The sequence below is a fragment of the Musca domestica genome, unplaced genomic scaffold (assembly GCF_030504385.1).
Source record: "Musca domestica strain aabys unplaced genomic scaffold, Musca_domestica.polishedcontigs.V.1.1 48, whole genome shotgun sequence".
Lineage (NCBI taxonomy): Eukaryota > Metazoa > Arthropoda > Insecta > Diptera > Muscidae > Musca > Musca domestica.
The window spans coordinates 7,542,390-7,562,467 of NW_026712340.1; the positions used below are offsets into that span (position 1 = coordinate 7,542,390).

General features: G+C 34.0%; 1 protein-coding gene across 1 annotated transcript in view; it reads right to left on the reverse strand.

The window, feature by feature from the left end:
- Window positions 1-1,079: 1,079 nt before the first annotated feature.
- Window positions 1,080-20,078, reverse strand: part of LOC101894338 (protein Optix) — a 44,787-nt gene continuing 25,788 nt past the window's right edge. Inside the window, exon 4 of the mRNA XM_005185917.4 lies at window positions 1,080-5,028. Within this exon, the coding sequence (XP_005185974.1) occupies window positions 4,122-5,028 (907 nt within the window). The 3' untranslated portion in view covers window positions 1,080-4,121. The remainder of the gene's footprint in view (window positions 5,029-20,078) is intronic.

Here is a 20,078-nt window from a genome sequence, read left to right on the forward strand (position 1 = left end):
TCCCTTCTTTACTTTTTGGAACCATTTCTACTGATGTTGCTGTTTTCTCCCTCCACTTCCTTGACGTCGGGCTACGCTACCAGTATCACGGTAACGGGCGAGACACTAAAAATTTATTCACATTAAAATGCTGGAGAGCTCTAACAATAGCCACTTGTGGTTTTCCAGTCAAATATAAAGAAATCGCACCATCACTCTTGAAGTTTCTCATTCCGTGTGTAACACCTGGAAATATAAATTTTAGACCCCAAAATGTATATATATTCTTGATTAGCATAATATTCTATGTCAATTTAGCGATATCCATCTATCCGTCTGTGGAAACCACTCTAGCTTCCGAACGAAATGTAGTAGGTTGATAAAATGTTATTCAAATGTATATTACGTCTGCAGGACTTTTGGCATTGAAAATAAGCCATGTATGTCCACGTTTTGGTATAGCCCCAATATAATAGTACCTCCCTATTTACGGTATTTTGATGATTTTAGCGATATTATTCACTGGAATTGTTTTAAATTTGGTACTTGAAGTTCGTAATGGATATTACAGCCTATGACAAAAAATTGTCTGTGCAGGTCCATGTTTTGGTATAGCCCCTATAAAATGCTGCCTCCCTATATTCGGTATTTTAATGATATTAGCGTCATTATTCACCGAAATTGTTTAAAATTTAGTGATTTGAAGTTTGTAGTAGATATTATAGCCTATGAAAGAAAAGTGTATGTTCAGGTCCACGTCTTTTTTTAGCCCCCATATAGCGATACCTCCCGATATCTTAAAAACAACAATTGAGTCCAGGTTTTAGAATTTTAAAAAAAAACTGCACCACCCAGTTATATGTACATGTAACGATTACTTACGTTATCAGGACGAGTTGAACCAATTTTTGTTCACAAAAATTAAAGTGGAGGATATTGGCAACATTTAGTTTCCACACGACGGCCCAACGTGCCAAATAGCCGATTCTTGTCGAAAAAAAACACATTTCAGATATATTTTAAATATTTTTATATATATATTTATATAGTTTAACTGATTTACTTTTAAGTTATTATTTTTATTGCATTCTAATAATAAGCTTTCTATTAACTAAATATATATAATTTTAATTTTTTCTGTTTTTCTATGTTCGATAATTCATGTTCGTAGGTAATCTTACAAACTATTTACAATTGAATACACTCAAAAAAGAAAGTTTTAGAAGAAATACAGAAACGATACTAAAATGATAAGTTACCAACAAAATTGATATTCTGAAGCAAAGCCAGACACAATTTTTTCATTAAAAAAAAAAACAAACAAAGTACAAAAAAAGAGATAAACTTTAGGTGAATAGCCTTATAGAATACAATATACAAAGTACTTAAATCATTGCTGATGTATTACATTTTATCATTAATTAATTTCTTGTTCATTTTTAATATTATTACTTATTTTTCTTAAATTATGTTTAGAAATAAGCAAAATATATTTTGTAGGATTAATATCGTTTTTTTTATTATTTGACAAATAGAAGGGTATAGGATATAATTTTCTTTTAACTAGGTTTTTGTTTTATATTTTGTGGGTAGTTGGGAAGGGGGTGTTGGAGGATGAAATGTTATGTAGTGCTGTGGTATTTTTTGTAAACTAGTTGTGCGAGTTTTGGTATGAAGGAAAAAGGGAATATTTGAAATGCATTTTCTGATTATTATTTGTTTAATTGGTGGGTGAAATTTTCTTTGCATTTTATTAAAAAATGTGGATGCCTTATAAAAATATAATAATATTAGAATATGTTATTTTCATAAAAAAATAAAAGTAGCCCAAGGCCAGGTGTATAAAAACTATGAGTATAATCAATGAATGTAGAATGGAAAATTGTATGTTGTAACTAAAAGAAAAGCACTGGACAGATCTTAACTCAGACTGAGATGTCTATAAGGCAAACATCAAGACGTGTAAATTTGAAGACGAAATTTATAAGACGAACTTATTGCTGTTATTGTGTGAGTCGATTGAATGAATCAATGCATCTGGATGATCTCCCAAAGAACTTTCAGATAGATGATATGTGGAGATTTTAGACTATAAAATTAACTTCTAAAACTAAATATATAAAACGGAAATATTTGGAGTCTGTTTCTACCACTAAAACATATAACTGTGAAGGGAGGTAAAAGTATTTTACATGCCAAAATATGGTATAGAACAATTTGTCCGCCATCCATCTGTTGTAAATTAAAAAAAAGCTGATATATTTTTAAAAATAAAAATGAACAATGTCGTGGTTAACGTTACTAGTGATCAATACTTCCAAATGAGAGTAGAAGAAGAAACAAATAAAAAGAGTCTGTTTTGTTTTTCAATACCACTATTTTCTTTCAAATAGAGCATATTCGACTCTGTCCGAGTACTTTCCTAGTTTTTATGTTATGGTTGTTTTCTTTCCATGTAAGGGATGCTTCTGGTGTTTTTGCATACACAATTTGCCAGGTTCTTGTAATTCTTTCTGATGTTTTGGCTTCTTAGATTTGGTATACAATATACAAAAATGTTGAGAACGAAAGAATTTATGGGAGACCCAACATAAGCCAACAGCCAACATAAGCAAATACGGTATATACAACACACTTGTAAATGCTTTAGCAGCATCGCCCTCAAAAACCGATTTGAAATCGACTTTCCGTTAATTGCAGAGCAAAATTGCTCTCCAGTGCGGGAACTTTTTTGACGTTTCGGTAGAAAAAAGTCGGATTTCCGTTCCATCGACTTATAGAATCAGCAAAAATTCTATTCTTGGTTAGTTTTATCAATTTTTCTTAATTTAATTTTTAATTATTTCGGTCCCAATCCATAATCACCTAAAGTTGTTTCTATATTTCTTTTTACGGGAATAGTTCCCATAAATTAGAAGAGAGAGAAACGGTCTACAGGTATATATTAGGATATCACCCACTATTTTTATAATATCCACGATATATAATAAGGCGGAACTGTTGTACCGAATTGTGAGTCGATGTTGAATGTTGTAAAGAGTTAATATACATACTGCACCTAGGAACATTTTTTGTATATTTAGAGACATTATAAAATACGGCTTGAATTGAAAATCATTCAATCCTCAGAATCGTATTCCAAGGACTTTTTCAACTTTTTGCAAGAAACATCTTATTCGACAGTGGCTCCAAAATTTCCTAAATTTTCATCAGTCTTTCCAAGATTTTATCTCATTTGTCAATCATTTTCAAAGTCAATTCATAATTTGGACCTGAACTAAATAAATATGGTAAAAGTCAGTTTCTGCATAACGACACGAATGAAAACACAAAATAAACCTTCATTACAAATAAAATTTTCATATTTTTTAATTTTAATACTTTCAAATAATAATTGTGTAAGTCTTGAAACTAGATGAACGACCTAATTGCTTGAAAAAAATCAGAGATAGATCGGTTATGATAAATTTATTGCCGAACTGTTTCTCCAACTGATTTTTATTTATTCTTAAAAGTGCTCATCATATTCTGAATAATCTCTATGAAAATGGATCTCGATTTTTATTTGAAAATAGTGTTGTAATTATAATTGATCTATACATTTTCTGAAATTCCTTGGCGACAACTCAATTCTAAAATCTCATATATTTTTTTTGCTTTACAATCGTAACTTTACTTTAAGTTCGTGTTTTCTTTTCTTGCGGCTGGCAAACAATGTAAAATATTAGCATTTCCGCTCCCTTTCCTCCCTTCCAAGATGATAAACGGTCACGTGCTTCCCTTCCACCATCTAATTCTCAAATTATAGGTTATGTTTGGCTTTCGAATCAAAAAATACACGCTAAATGATTACATTTTCAAAATTTTAAAAAACAGAAAGGAGAAAATTCGCTTTTGTTCTCTTGTATTGTATATTCAAATGGTAAATTTGTATTTTTCGCACTGTTACATGCACCACCCCCTTCCCATCGTTTTTCTGTGTATGTGTGTTATTTTCTTTTTTTTTTGCATTATTTAACGCCTAACATTTGATTGCTTTTTAAACTTTTTTACATAATTGTACGTAATACCACCTTCTGTTGCCATAACCGCCTCCTTTCCTTCTGTGTGTCCTTGCACTAGACTCTGGTGCTTAGACATCATCATGTTATCTCCGGAGCACTATTGTGCTTTACAATATCGGGCGATGGAGAAAATGGGCGATGTAAAAATTGCGAGCTGTGATGATAGGGCGTTGTTACCGCTGTTGCCGAGGCCGTGGCCAACGTTGCCGACGCTGTCGCCGAGGAGGCTGTTGCCGAGGATACACTGCTGGGGCTACTACTGCTGCCACGTTGATTTTGAATTGTTATTGTAGGTGGGTGTTGATGCGCTGCTGCCTGTTGCTGGTGGTGCTGGTGAAGATGCTGCTGTTGGAGGTGGGGGTGCTGCTGATGTTGATGGTGCGGATGATGGGCCACCGCCGCCGTCAGTGTTGCTGCTATGCTGTTCGCAGTCAAATTAAGTTTTTCCGGTGAATTGACACGTATTTTTGGTGGATGCGATGATTGTGGCGACGTACAATCGACAACATAAGCCGCCGAGGCATAATTAGGATGCAAATGATTACCCCCATTCATGGCAGCCAAAGCTTGCGGCAGCTGTGGATGTGGTCTTATCACCATCGGTTGTATGGGAAACTGTTGGGTCATTTCTTTAAAGTTGGCAAAACTTTGCAAATATCCTGCACTGAAAAGACTTGTGGCGGCCGCATCCAGTTTAAACGAAGGCAAACATGAGGGTGGCAATGTAGCGCTGGGATATGCTGGTAAATTACTGCCCGACAGTGAATTTGACAGATCTCGTGGTTTATCATCATCAATGCTGAGACTTTCGTCGTTGGCGCCATTCGAAGTTGAACCGGGGCTGTGTTGCAAATGTAAACTACCCGGTACCGGAGAGTGGGTACCCAGCGATATGTCAGAGTCGGAGGTGTCTGAGGGTGTTGGTGAGGGGGCACCATCGGGTCGACGTCTGCAGCCGAGACCGGAATTTTGATTATGTTGTAATCTAAAAACAAAAAAGATGGAGAAATTGTTTTTAGAGATGAAAATTTGGTAATATTCTTTTTGCAAAAGATGAGATATATTTTGAAGTAAGTATATACATAATTTTTTTCGATACGAATTTCTACTCTGGTTTCTTGTGCGAGAGGGAGCTTCTTTTCATATCAATAAGAACAACCCGTTACTTTACAATATCTGAATCACATTAAACCAATATCACAAATTCCCATAATACTAAATTTATAGCCAGCTGTGATTTTGAGCTGTACAATTACAAACTGGATCTTTCATATCACAGACACGCCATTCAGTGTTACGATCCACTTTAATCTCAACGTTATTGATGAATTTTAGACAAAATAAAAAAATCACTTCAATCAGATGATGGTCCACTAGGCTGCCGATGGGAAAAAATGTAGCCTAAAAATCAACTTCCACGTCAAGGTCTAAAATAAAGCCTCTCTTGTAACGTAATGAAGTTCCGACTTCAAATTAGTTATGCCTGATGGAAATATTAAATGCTTAGTTAAGAAACATTGCAAATGCCACAGAAAAGAGATGGGAAGGGGTATGGAGCGACCAACATTTTGCCAGCCACGATGGCATCATCTAAGACAAAACAACATTTCTTTGAAGGTTAGGTGAAAGATGAAATAAACGATTAGTCTCGAAAATGGCCGTTTACATCTCAATTTATTTATCATCTACCATGAGTTTGTGTTATGATAGCCAGCAATTTGACTGATTAGCCTCTTTTGAAGATTTGCCGCATATATATGTATGTGCAACTTTGAAATAAAAAAATCTATGGAAAAATACACGGAGAAAATGTTTTGCAATAAATTTGAAATGAGATATATGATTCTTTCGGCTGAGAAGTAAAAGGAAAAATTTATTAATTGTCAATAAGAGTTTTATGACATCAGCTACATCTAAAATGCAGAAATGTCTTCTGGTCTTTAGTAGAAGGGTTTGATGTGTGTATTAATTAATGATTTAATTTGATGGAGTTGTCAGAGAGGTACACATCCAACAATAAACGAAAAAATTTTATTTCTCTTCTTTCTCTTTGTTAAAAGAATTTATTTTCTAAGTGAAAAACAAATATTAAAGAAATAAATGTTACATTAGAAAAGTTTTCAGAAAATCAGATTTCCATTCCATTGCAGGAATTTTTAATTCTTCGATCATACAATTTAGGTGAAATGAAGGTGAAATTTATCACAGCTAAATTTTACTCTCGAGAAAAAAAATACTTGGGAACAGGAATGCTCGAAGACTACGAATTTTACAAGAAGTTTACTATTCGCTCTTTTATGTTCTGTGTCGGTGCACTCCTATTTGAAAAATACAAGTTGGAGTCAAAACATTCGAAATAGAGTAAGTGTTTACTCTAACAGTGAAATCGAGTGAAAATTGGGGATAAGAGAGTAGATCGTGTACAAAGGCCAAGAAGAAAAAAAACAGCAGAATATATTGCAACGGAAATTCGATTTTATGCACAACAACAACCACATAGACTTTGTTGGTAGATATTGGTGGCAATGCCAATTCAATTTGTTTCATTTAGGGCTGTGTGTTGAAAAAATGCACATACTAAGAAATAAAACAACGGTATAAGGTAACCTAAAAAAAGTTCTCTGCAAAAGTAGAATATTTTCCTACTAACATTCAAAAACGAGCAAAGCATTCTCGCTTTAATTCCAGTGACATAGAAGAATGAAGTACACAACATGTTTTTCTCCCACTCGAATTCGAGAAGAGAGTAAAACACAAAGAGAATGTATTATTTTTATCATTTTTTAAATTTTTCTCTAAGTGTTCCTCTCATACCATTTTATATCATCGAACCCATGACATCTTACTTTTATTCTCTCACATAACTGATGTTTGTACATTTGAAATCTGACCACCATTAATCACTCAACACGTACATTAAATGCTAAATGTTTTGCCGCTACCAAGGAGGTATGAAGTAACAATAACCGCAACACGCTACATCACACGAGCTCCTTCTAAATGGTGACTGACTGAAGTCCCGCAAAGCCTGTCGTTTCAAATCACACTTTACCATACATATTCCAAAGCAAAACAAAAAATGAATGATGGGATTTGTTGATTCATTTTGGGCCACCAATCTTCTCTAGCTCTTCAACTCCATGGCTGTGTCATACAGTCCGGTGGTCATTCGTTGTTGTCCGTCATACACGCGAACACGAAACGTTTAACATTTTTAACTAAACGAGTAAACCGAGAGATAATTATGACAATGTAAGCGAATCAGCTGGATGCCGACAACCAAAGGTGTATTATTGTTATGGTCCAACCCATCACATTAACTTGCCACAACTGCTGTTGCGGCGATGGCGAGTGAGTGAATGAGCCACAGCGTGTCTCGAAGATAAATGAACGACATTAGTAAAGTTCACAACATCAAATAATGATCAAGAAAATAAAACTCTACATTATTATATGATAGGAAATCCCAGTGGTGTTGGTGAGGTGAAAGGAGCTATATATCACCAACACCACCATCATCAAGAAAAATATCACCTTCTATGGTGCCCGAAAAAAAGGTGGCAATTGCCGCCAGCTTCAGAGCATCCGTAATATTGTTTCTCCTGATGATGACTATATTTCTTTAGCGATGTCTTACGGCGTGGTGTTGTTGTAGGTTAAAAAAGTAAGTTGTTATTTGCCAGACATTGTGGCAAAACGCTTACTTAATAAACGTTTAACTAATCATTAGTGAGGTTACAGAGATCACATGTCTGCTTTGATCTTTTTGCTTAATAACTTCTTAAAAAAAAAGTACGCCGCAAACTAACTGACCCCTTCGAAGACTTTATTTTGAGTAATTTTATTAAGCTTGGACTAAGAGAAAAGCACCATAATTAAATGGCAAAATGTCATTGTAAGGTGACCGCAGGCGGTAATTTCTTTAATGATGATCTTTAGACTTCTTTCAGATTTTTTTATTTCCAATAGATGTTTTCTTTTCTCTAGAAACTAGAAACGCTCTTGTTTTGTGTGTGGGAAAGAGATAGAGAATGAACATTTTTATGGAGTTCGGTTTTTAATAATGGAATTTCATCCTGGAATTTTCTAAGTAAATTTTTTTGTGAACTTTGTTCGTAAAACCAGAAATTATGATACCTCGTTTAGGAGAGAGAGTAAGAGAGATATTTTGTAATCAATCGATATATTTCGTTCTGTGATATTAGTACTGTCGAATACGAACATTTCTTATTTTTTTTTCAACAAATATCTATTAAGGGAAAATATATGTTTATATTCAATCCTGAGAGGTATGAGAATCTAAAAATGAGTTATTGATATTCAGTTATGCTAGTGGTGATCGTTTTTGAAAATAAACGATCACCCAAAAAACAGATGTTTAAAAAAATAATTCTTTAAATATCCTTCTTATAAATTTTATCTGACGCAAAATTCCATCCTCTGTTGATTTCCTTTTAAATTTTAAAAACCTAATAATAAATTGCAGGTAAGTGCCATGCTACTTATTCGGTTAATTAAAAAACCCTGTTTTCATCACATACATTTTGAAATATTTTTTTTTTTGTCACGGCAGGAAATTGACCCATTTCATTTGAACAGAACAATGGATTAATTCATGAAATGCCGGCCATTGTTATGTGATTTCGAATTGTGTGAAACATTTAATTTTGTTAAGCATTGTGGTATTTAAACGATATCATTTCATAACTAAGTGATTTTCGAATTAAATTGTGAATAACACAAACATCCAAACCCCTTTTCAGTCATTTGGAAAACGCATTGGCTTGATGTTCTTTTTTTAGAAGCAGCTGTAATCCGATGATGGCGTATGTGAACAGCTATCTTCAATGATGAAATTGAAGAAGGTAAGCTTACATTAATGAAATTTTGAAAAATTCAAAAAATCTCTGTGTTAAAAAAATTTGAAGAAATGGACACAAACCGCAACTGTTCAAAAATTTCGTATCGGACCTAAATAAATATGAAAAAAAAATATTGTGGAGCGCCAGGTTTGGACTATATTGGTTACTCCCTTCAATATATATGAGATATGTAATAATTTGAAAAAATGTTAAAATGTGACTGAGGTACCAGGTCGTGATGTCATGAGTCGACCGAAGTATTTTATTTTCATACTTCATCTAGCACTGATAAAAATATTGGTATGGAAGAAAGAAAAGAAAATCTAACATTTAGATCCAATTTTATGAGAAATCATAAATTCCATATTCAGGTTTCTGGTTGAGAGAAATATTTAGATGTATCAAGTTGTCGCTGACATGTTTCGAAAGTTATGACAGTTAAAAATATTGAAAATGTTGACACTTTGTGGGTGAGGTACGAGAAGGGGTTCGCAGATATATATCGAAGAGAGTTGGATTCTTATTCCGCTTTCTTTGAGAGTTTTGTTTTCAAAATCTTGAACCCTTTATGGGGAAGGTACCAGGAGAAATGATCTGATCTCCACCATCTTTTTAACAGATCTTGTGATGATGGAAATATTGAGGTGTACCAAGTCTGAATGGAATCGCATGTTAATTTGTTTTTTTATGAGCTTCATGGATATTCAAAATTTTGACCCCTTGTGGGAAAGGTACCAAAAGGAGTGGGTTTATAAAAATATTGGTATTCGTGTAATTTGAAGGCATCATCTTACATCACATTTATAAGAGTTGTAATTAGGGAGGGACAGACGGACATCGCCAGATCGACTTCAAATGTCCTGAAACGTATTTAGACAAAGAGACCTAGGACCTAAAACCGTTATTTCGACTTTGGCACGAATCAAATGATATATATTCTCTCTAGCCATATGACTGAGGATATAATTATATATTTCATGAAACTATGTGAATTCGACCTAATAGGACTATAACTCAATCTCGGTTTTTAAGTCTCTGAAACGAAGTAAATTTATAACGTAGCAATTTAAAACTGTTGCTCATTTTGAGAGCAGATAACAGGAGGAGGAGAATTAAATTCGAAAATGGACTTCATTCAAGTTTTGAAAAATATATTTTCTTTTCAAAATTCAGATCAAATGAAAAGGAAGGTACCGAGAGCTGTCGAACGAAATTTTTATTTTGATTTTGTTAAAATCTTTTGCTATATTAGACAACAACACCCGCACCACATTCGCATAGTGTAGCATGTGGAGTGGTCGACTCGTTTGTTTCGTACAGGATCGCTCCCGAGTTACTCCAATTTGAAAATTTGAGTTGGAATTAAAACCAGATCATTTACGAATAAATTAAACAGAGTGTTTGACAACAAAAATGTTATCCGGTGCTGAATCATTCTCATACGATTATGTTTAAAAAAATAACAAGTAAAACCAGTAAAGAAAGTCTTAAAGTCGGGCGGGCCGACTTTATGATACCCTACATCACTTTGCTAATTTAGTAGAGCTGCGCATAACAATTAAAAGTTTTTATGGGAGAATTCAATCATACACGCTATGATTATAATTATAAGTTAAAGTTCAAAGGTATAATTAAACCGAAGCATTTGTATCTTTTGAATTCAGACTTGTATTGCCCATTTGGTGCACAATTAATTTGAAATCGGATAAAAATATATATGGGAGCTATATTCAAATCGGAACCGATCTCGATAAAATTTGGCAAAGATATTTCTGAGCTGTATTTAATATATTTTCCTGAATATCGTTGTTACGGAGTGCATATTACGGCTGTGGGTAACAAATATGATAAATCGGATGAACAATATATATGGGAGCTATAGCTATATCTGAACCGATTTCGATCAATTTTGGCATACTTATTTTCAGGTCCAATCTAATCGTACTTGCAAAATTACATACTATTCCGACTGATATTACACGATTGGTGCACAATAAAAGGCAAATCGGACGAAGATATATATGGGAGCTATATCTAAATTTTGACCGATTATCTCCAATTTCAAAAGGGGTCGTCCTTGGCCCAAACAAATGGTTTGTGCAAAATTTCATCTGGATAGGGCAATAAATGCGAATTGTACTTTGTTTTGTCCGTCCGTCTTTCGATGTATTTTTGTGAACAGAGTACAGTTCGCATTTATTACCCGAACAAGATGAAATTTTGCACAAATAATTTGTTTGGGCCAAGGACGAACCCTACTGAAATTGGAGATAATCGGTAAAAATTTAGATATAGCTCCCATATATATCTTCGTCCGATTTGTCTTTTATTGTGCACCAAACGTGTAATAGTATGGAATTTTGCGCATACAACCAAATTAGGCCTGAAAATAAGTATGCCAAATTTGGTCGAAATCGGTTCAGATATAGCTATAGCTCCCATATATATTGTTCATCCGATTTGTTATTTTAGTCATTCGCACCCGTAATATGCACTCTGTAACAACAATATTTGGGGAAATATATTAAATACAGCTCAGAAATACCTTTAATAAATTTTATCGAGATCCGTTCGGATTTGGATATATTTTCATATATAACTTCGTCCGATTTACCTTTTATTGTGCACCGAACGTCTAATATTTGCCCAAATGAGATGAAATTTGGCAACGAATTGAGTCTAGAAGCTAGTATATCAAATTTGGTGAAGATCGTTTCAGATATAGCCATAGCTCGCATTTATATTGTTCATCCGATTTGTTATATTTGTTACCCACAGCCGTAATATGCACTCCGTAACAACGATATTAAGGGAAATATATGAAATACAGCTCAGAAATATCTCTGCCAAATTTTATCAAGATCGATTCAGATTTGGATAGAGCTTCCATATATCAAATGGACAATACAAGTTACAAATGCTTCGGCATATTTAGTCTTTTGAACTTTAAATTGTAATTATAATCATAGCGTGTATGATTGAATTTTCCCATAAAAACTTTGAATTGTTATGTGGAGCTCTACTAAATTAGCAAAGTGGTGTAGGGTATCATAAAGTCGGCCCCGCCCGACTTTAAGACTTTCTTTACTGGGTTTTTGTTTATTTTGAATTTTGCATAGCAACTTATACCTCCATGGATACAGCAGCCAGTGAGCTGGCTATCAGAATCCATGCTTTGGTCTTTGGTATATGTGGTCTTATGAAGTTGTCAGCTTAGTCAACCATCCGTTCCCTAACTACGACTACTACATTAGTGTCTGGCTGAGGCCATGTCGTGATTGTTTTTTTTTTTTTGCCTTTGTTAAAGAAATGCGACGACTTTTTTCTGGATTATAATACGGCTGACATGAGCCGATTAAGAATTTTTCTAAAGCATTGAATTTCAATGGCAAAATGTCATAAGACCAATAATAATACGACGAAAAAAAAACAAATAAAAATAATAATATGAGCCATTCAAGCAATGCTCCTGCTGGCGGCAATAACAACAACATATACCTATATTGTCATATAATTATGTGTCACTTAAGGTAGGTGCCAGTGGATCGTATTACAAAAACATACCTATTAAAATCAACCGAATTGAAGTTGAGACACACAAAAAAAATTAAATCGCACACACGCGCAAAAAATATATTGAACCCTTTTTCTTTTAATTTCTAAAAAATCCAACTGGTAATCCAATACCCAATTCATGGATCTGATTTTTTTTTTTTGGATTTCTTATAATGCGATACCTTATTTGAAAAGAATATGATGACCAGTAAACGATAATGTTTATTCAATTGAGTGGAAAATATCTGAAAGTTTATTTCATTCAAGCGTGTTTTTGGTTTATTGAAAAAGCGAACAACTTTAAAAACAGCAGCAGCAGGAGTTAATTTTTAAAAGAAACGCAACGGTTCATTCAAAATTAATTTTGGCTGAGGTATTTTTTTTTTTTTTTTTTGCTTGTGGTGAAATATCATATCTTGGTTTGCAATATCATTTTTTTATTTCTCTATATTTCATTGAATTACCCCATGATCCAATAAAGTGTGCTAAGGATTAAGTAAACTGATACCATTGGCAGTGTGAGGATGACGATTTTTACCATAGTTTTAACCTTGAAATAAAAAGGAAATGAAGAATAACCCCCGTGTGACACGTTATAATTTGAAGTTTTTTTAAGAGTTTTAGGCTACTTATGGCATTCATACGATTCTAAGGAAAATGTTGATGAAGAGTTATGCCAAGGAGAGTTTTTCTGATGGCCACCATTGCTTTCAATAAAAATTATATAGAATAGGATTTAAGAAAGGAATTTAAGAACCGCCAATGATTCAAAAAAGAAGGAAAAACATTTTATTGCAAAATTTAAAAAAAAAAACTGATTTAAGATTTTTACTCTCCAAAGTAATACTACATAATTTTAAGGGGTCCATTCCAAACCATGAGACCGAGTACTTCTGAAGTTTTTTAAATTTCTGGCATATTTTGTAAACTTTAAATGGTAAAATTATTTTTTGCTGGATAGGCCCTTAACATAGTTTTGAAATGCATTTCTGGTTATGTCACTATCTGTGTTCATGCTCTTGATTCAATATTTCAGCCTGATGTCCCATGGTCTTTACAATAACAAAATAAAAGTATTTCTACATATTTAAAACTTGAGTGACAAATATGATTAGGTGTCTAAGATACGCCGCCTCTCTTTGCACAATACATTTAATGGACACATCCATTTAACTGTTTCGGATGCTGGATTTCATTATGGCGGCACCTTTATTTAATTTCAGATATTGCATTGCTCTTTTACAGGTATGTGTGTGTATCCATATACCTATATAATAAGGCTGAATAATAACAGACAATGTGATACTGAAGCGGTAATTCACACGCATTCATCATTGTCAGCTGCTTGGCTGTCGACATCGTGAGCTTCATAAGTACTGCCCACACACAATATTTAATTTAAACGAAAGACATATGGTTTTATAACGTGACTTTTTTTCTTCTCCTTTGGCGTTTTTATTGTCATTGATGCTGTGCCAGTGCTGCTGGTGTTTAAAAATCATGTATACGATATTGCCAACACGAGCCATAAGTAGCAATTTAATTGAAGAAAAAGCAATATGACTGCCCCCAGATCTATCTCTCTAGCTTTCACAGTAGTTCCTTCATTTCGAAATTAAACAGCTGGGAATTACTTACAAGTGCTTCTGATGAAAGCAAGTACTGGAAGAAAAAATACTGTAGCCAACAATGTTGTATTTGTTTATGGAGTTTCATTTATTTATAACACGTGTCCATCAATGTGATTCACATTATTGGCGATTGCGAAAAAGTAAAATTAACCTACAACACCAACATCACTAAAATTAAACGAGGTGAATGATTTGTGAATATCGTGTTTTACTTTGGTTTTTTGCGTGGCTTTGGCATGTTTCATTTTTAACCGGCGAGCCGTTCAACCAAGTCAGGCCAAAAAACCAAACAAAAAACCTGAAATCATTCGCTCATTATTTCCTTTTTCTGTGAAGCTGTGTGATGGCCAAGAGAAAAAAGTTGATTGATTCAAGTGTTTGATGTCCGTATAGATGACCGGCCGACTGCACGAATAACGAAAGAACAAGCATCCAGTTGTTGTTATAGCCGTCTAAACGGATGTCCACTTGAAAATGGAAATCAATTACAAGACAAGATGATATTGTTTGGGGTTTTGATTGAACTCATGTGAATGACAGTGGGATGTAGAAAGAACAACATTGGATATATGTGGAAACTCTCTGTTTGGCATCTAGAGAATTTAAGGAAAAAACAAATAAAATAGCTATAAGTTCGGCCGGGCTAATCTTTGAATACCCTTCACCATTTGGAACGATTTTGGCAATTTTGAAAAAAAATAAAATCCGTTAAAAATTATGTTACAATATTAAAAATAGCGAATGTAGCCGACGACGTGGACCTGCGTTGGCAACTTTTGACATAAACCATTGCAATATTCAAATGCGAAACTTGAATAAAATAATTTCGCTAAAATCATCAAAATACCGAATACAGAGAGTTACCGTTATATTGGGGCTATACGAAGACGAGGACCAGCACAGACAATTTTCTGTCATAGGCTGTAGTACTCATTGCGAACTAAAAATACCAAATTTGAAACATTTCCGGTGAAAAATGTGGCTAAAAGTACCGAATATCGGGAGGTACCGTAATATGGAGAAGTGGATTTGCACAGACAATTTTCTGTCATAGGCTGTAGTATTCGTTACGAACTAAAAATACCAGATTTGAAACATTTCCGGTGAATAATGTCGCTAAAATCACCAAAACACCGAAAATAAAGAGGTACCATTATATGGGGGCTATACCAAAACGTGGACCTACATGACCCATTTTCAATACCAAAAGTCCTGCAGACGTAATACATATTTGAGTAAAATTTCATCAACCTACCTAGAAGCTAGAGATATTTTCACAGACGGGCAGACAGATAGACGGACGGAAATCGCAAAATCGACATAGAATTTTATGCTGATCAAAAATATACAGGGTGAGATAAAAAAACTGCAACCAACTTCATACTGCTGTCATTTCTAAGCCGCTCCTCCGACAGCTGATAAAATTATTCAAGTAACAGCTCATTATATTGTTTACAAGCGTACAAAAGCATTTTGGTGAGAATTTTCCAAAAAAAAAACAAAGATATTCGTAATGAAATTCATTCGTGATAGTGTTATCTCTTTATATTTGGCTGGAAAACCACAACTGACTATCGTTAGAGCACTCCAGCATATAAATGTGAATAAATCTTCTGTGTCTCGTAACATCGCTTCTTATCGTGATACTGCTAGCGTAGCCCGACGTCAAGGAAGTGGACGGAAGAAAACAGCAACATCAGAAGAAATAGTTCGAAACCTGCGTCCGAACATATCGCAATACTCCATTCGGCAAATATTGAAAAATGAGCTCGGGGTAAAGCCATTGACATTCCAAAAAGTGCAAGCACCAAAATACCCCAGAGCAACATTCGGGCAGCGTGTGACGGTTTCATTGGCCGTTTGAAGGCCATAATTCGTTCCAAAGGTGACCAATCTAAACTTATTCTAAAATTTGATGATATTTCCGACGTTTGTTTGCTTTTTATAAAATTTAAACAAAAGGAAATATAAAAATAATGGCGTTTGACTTTGTTGCAGTTTTTATTTCACCCTGTATATACTTTACACTCTATTGATGTGGGTAAAAAGATCTTAAAAATTAAACCACTAAAAATCGTGTTGACAAAATAAATCATTTCAAAATCTAAAAAAGAATCTCTAATAATTCTCATCTAACCTTACTACCTGCTGATAGAACCCAGATCGGACGGGGCCAAGCAGGTATAAATTATCATTTCCATTTAAAATGTACAAAATATGTCCGAAGGGTAACCAAATCGGTAGGGGGCCAGGTACGAATAAAATTGATAGCATTTGCGCTATGGAGAATCTTTTATTTTCCCCAAAAGCCCACTGTATCCATGAAATACCATCCTCAAAAGTGTATACCCCCATTTAAAAAATGTTTTGATAACAATGACAAACAACTACTGTTAAATTGACTGGGATTTTTTCATTTGATATTTCCTATTAAATAACCTATTCAAAACAATAATCGAATACTATTTTACAAAAAAAACCCATAACTCTCTTCCATTCTCCCTACCTCTCCCCAACCATTGCTATCCCTTGGGGCATTGGTTATAAAAAAAGAACACTTAAATTTTATTATGTGATAACAAGTTCATGTTCGTCAGCTTTTCACCTCAAGTGGTTCGATAAATGAAATTTGTATTTATTTATATCCATTGCAGAAAGAGAATAACAACAACAGACAAAATAAAGTACTACCGTATTTTGTTAAAAGTTAAACTTCAAGAGTCTCATTTTTTTCTTTTTTGGTGTAAAAACTTGGTAGCAAAATAATAACAACAGAACTAAGGCTCACAAGTATAAACGGATATGGTTGTTCAATGAATGAGTTTAACAAGTGTTCAAACACCAGCAGTAACAACAACAAACAAAATTGTTAAAAGCCCTTGGGGAATTAACACACTTTCCATAAAAATGGACACCAGACACGCACTCTTTTCCTCTTCTAACATATAAATAGATACAGTGTCCTTTTTTCGGACAACACTTCTCAAATCAATATGCAAATAAAATTTAAAGTACTTCCAGTTGCCATTGATTTTGAGAAGAGGAAAAATCTTTAAAGTGAACAATATCGCTTAAGGGATGTTCTTTTGAAAAATGTTGGAATTTAGAAATTCATTCAAGAAAAATACGCTACAAATGAAGCGCGAAAAATTAAATAAACAAATGTTATTTAAGCCATTGTTACTTTTATCCGGAGGTGGGGAAATCACAGGCCATTTCGTTGATAGGGGATGGTGATGTTCTTTCCGACTGTAAATGTTTGTTGTGCTTTTTCCGGCATGTTTTGCTCGTTTAGTGATTATATTTAAATATTGTTGTTGTTGTCGTCCTTGTTTTTGTTGTTCTCGTCTTTGTTGTTGTTGTTGTTATACGGTTTGTTGACAAAATTCCCATTTAAATTCTTTGGCCTTTTACATTCTTGGTTTTCGAAGACGATTTTAGTTGCTTTGCACACACACAATTCAATTCAAGTTCATTAGGTTCAACGTTTTTTTTTTTGTCGCCAGACTTGCCAGGGTTGAATTTCAGCATTTCTAGGCTTTTATATAAATATTTACTTTAGCTATTTGTCAAAATTTGTTTATATCAATTTTTGTCGTCCTCCGTTTCTCCCCACCCTTGTGATGAGTAGTTAAGTATTTTGGCAATTTTCTTGGCAAGATATCAAAGAGAAGAAATTGAAACATTTAAATCAAATAAGACCATAACTCAATGATAGAGACAAAGGGGGAAATTCAAATTGAAACATTTTTTAAGAGGATGACATTGGAAATTGTAAAAAGGAAACAAGTCAAGCATTTGTGAATTTCGTTGTTGCTATTTTAAATTTAAATAGCTGTATAGAGATATTTGGAGTGGATGAGTGATCAAAGGTTTTACATAATATTTATGAAATATGGTATCATTCCTATATTTATGTATTCCCTAGAGAAGGAACCAGAAAGAATGGTCCTTCATATTTTCACACAAGATCTAGTGTTCATAGTAATATTGCAAAGTTCGAAGAAAATATTTGAATTATTTCGTATAACATGAGTTTAGGTCTGCAGAATTTTTCGTATTGAAAATTGAACACATAGATTCACGTTTTGGTATAGCCTCCATATAACTGTACTGGGAGAGATTCTGCATTTTGATGTTTTATGTTTCAAATTCGTAATGAGTACTACCGCCGCCTAAGACATCAAATTGCTTGTGCAAGTCCACGTCTTGGTATAGCCCCATATATAAACGTATCTCCCTGTATTCGGTATTTTTATGATTTTAGCAACATGGTTCCTTGCAATTATATCAAATTGGGTATTTGAAGTTCGTAAAGAGCACTACATCCTATGACAAAAAATTACCTATTCAAGTCCATGTCTTCGTATATTTCGTATTATATTTTATCGAATTTTTTCTTAATTTTGAAAATTCCTTCCAAATTATGGAGGATATTAAAAACTTGACTAGGCCGAAATTAACTGTTATTTTACCTGTTCTTAGAATATATTGTCAAAGAAGATTTCGCATCAATTTAAGAGTCGGGTTTTGTAGCCATTATTTGCGAAACACCGTATTTGACCATAAGCAATACTATTCTTAAAAAAGATTTTGTCGGGTAAAGTAAATTTAAATAAAATTTAGTTTTCTTGCACTTTCGAAATACTATTTTTTTACCATAAACCACACTGAGGTAAGAGTATTGTGTCTTTTTGCATGGAGAAGGAAACGAGAAAGACATGTGTGGGCCTTCGTACAATCACTTTCTGAGGCGATTTATGGATGTCCGTCCATCCGTATTTCCGTATATCTTTGTGAACAAAATGCAGGTCGCATTTATTGTCCGATTGATATGAAAATTTCCATACATCATTTGTTTCAACAAAGAACAAACCCTATTGAAATTAATGATAATCGCCCCAAATTTAGATATAGCTCCCATATATCTTCGGCCGATTGTGCGCCACATGTGTAATAGATGTCCAAATAGGATACATTTCAGCATTCAATACATCAAATTTGGTGGATATCGGTTCAGATATAATTATAGCTCCCATATATAGGTTTCACCCGATTTGGTGTTTAAGTCCCTCACATTCGAACTACGTACTTCACAAGAATGATATTTGGTACCATATACTAGATAGAGATCAAAAATACCTGTTTCAAATTTTATAGAGATCGGTACTATGTACATCGTTATTCGATTTCAAGTTTTTTGTGTGCCTAAATGGGTAATACCATCCCAAATTAAATAGATTTCGGCACATACGACCAAATTCAGCCTGAAAGGATGTGTATCATATATATTGAAAATCGGATGGATGCCGCTTTAGGTACATATATTTCATCCGATTTTGTTTTTAAGTCTCTCACACCCGTAAAATCCACTCCAAACCAATGGAATTTGGTGCAAGCTATCAGAGGCAGCATACAAATATCGCTGCCAAATTTTTATCGAGATCGGCTCAGATTTGGATATAGCTTCCATCTTCATCCGATTTCACGTTTTCTGTGCACCGAAAGTGTAATATCAGCTTAAATAAGGGAGATTTTGGGGAAAATCGGCTCAGATAAAAAGACAACTGCATCCGTCCAATTTAGTGGAAATTGCTTCAGAATGGGATATACCATATATTAGTTCCTTTCGGTTGCAAAAATTCCCTACGGCTATTTGTTACGGGTAGCTCTACTAACTATGCTTCGCGGTGTAGGGTGTCATAAAGTCGGGCCTGTCTTTTGACCATTCTTTACTGGTTTGTATATTATACAAGGATAAGTTAATTTATTTACTAGTTGCTCCCCTTGAAATGATTTCGCAATGCACTCCAGAATTTGGATCGATATAGCTCTCATTATATATTTTCTCCATGTCTCTTCTACTTAGATGCTAAACATAATAGACAATACAGCCGAGAGTACCTAAACTTAGACTCAATAGTTTTTCACATAGATAACAAGTAAGCAAAGGCTATAGTAGTGCGGGGCCGAATATGTAATACCAT